The sequence below is a fragment of the Carlito syrichta genome, unplaced genomic scaffold, assembly GCF_000164805.1.
Source record: "Carlito syrichta isolate Samal-C Ts95f unplaced genomic scaffold, Tarsius_syrichta-2.0.1 Scaffold304455, whole genome shotgun sequence".
In the NCBI taxonomy this organism is placed as follows: Eukaryota; Metazoa; Chordata; class Mammalia; order Primates; family Tarsiidae; genus Carlito; species Carlito syrichta.
Genome location: NW_007248551.1, coordinates 155069 through 155996, shown reverse-complemented (window position 1 = coordinate 155996; position 928 = coordinate 155069). Strand labels below are relative to the sequence as shown.

The 928-nt window shown below is 55.9% G+C and overlaps 1 protein-coding gene across 1 annotated transcript in view; it reads right to left on the bottom strand.

Moving 5' to 3' along the window:
* Positions 1 to 242, bottom strand: part of TIMM50 (translocase of inner mitochondrial membrane 50) — a 6994-nt gene extending 6752 nt beyond the window's left edge. The window contains exon 1 of the mRNA XM_021713319.1: positions 119 to 242. Coding sequence (XP_021568994.1) covers positions 119 to 242 — 124 coding nt within the window. The remainder of the gene's footprint in view (positions 1 to 118) is intronic.
* Between the last annotated feature and the right edge of the window lie 686 nt (positions 243 to 928).

Sequence of the window (928 nt, the reverse complement as noted above, 5' to 3'; positions counted from 1 at the left end):
TTCGCCCTCCCCGGGCCGGCGCTCCAGCCAATGGGAGCGCAGGGTAAGGGCGAGGGACGGGAGCCCGAGAGAGACAAAAGGCTTCGGGCGAATTGCCACAGGCGCGCCCGCCTCTGACCGCTTTCCTGGCTGTTCCCGGCCTCTAACTGGCATATAAAGTCACCTGGCACCACATCTCTTGGTCCGTGCAGAGAGCCGCCATCTCTGCAACAGGACGTGGAGGGGACTGGAAACACACCCATTGCTCGGAGGTAAAGCTGAGGCCCTAATGAAGAACTCAATGGCTGCCCAGTTTGTCCAAAAGGTACATAGTCACGAGTCTGGCGGCCCGTCTCGCCCTGTGAGGGTCTGCCTTCGCCTCCCAAAGTCACAAACGAAAACTGAAGCGGGCTGAAAAACACTTCCTCACGTGCAGCTGGAAGGCAGAACAACCTGTCTTCTGTCCAGTTCCCTCCTACCCCGGGACTCCGTGAAGGATCGGGGAGCCACCACCATCTGGGCCTCACCCAAGAACAGCAGCCCGTTCGGCTGGACGGGACTTATTGAGAGCGAGCGCGAAATCAACGAACCAGAGGCTACAGGCAACCACCGCAAATCTCCTCCAAATTATGTTGAGTGGAAAAAGTCCAATCCTGTTATGTAAACTTTTTTTTTTTTTTTTGAGTCGGAGTCTCACTGTCACCCAGGCTGGAGTTGCAGTGGCATGCTCACGGCCGCCGCAGCCTCAACCTGCTGGGGCTCGGGAGATCCTTCTGCCTCAGCCTTCCAAGTAGCTGGAACCACAGGTGTGTGCTCCCCCCTAACTTTTTTATTTATTGTAGAGACGAGGTCCCGCCATGTTGCCTGTGATTTCCCTTTTTTCTTTTCTTTTTTTTTTGAGTTGGAATCTCACTCTGTCGCCCAGACTGGAGTGAGTGGCCGCTCCCGG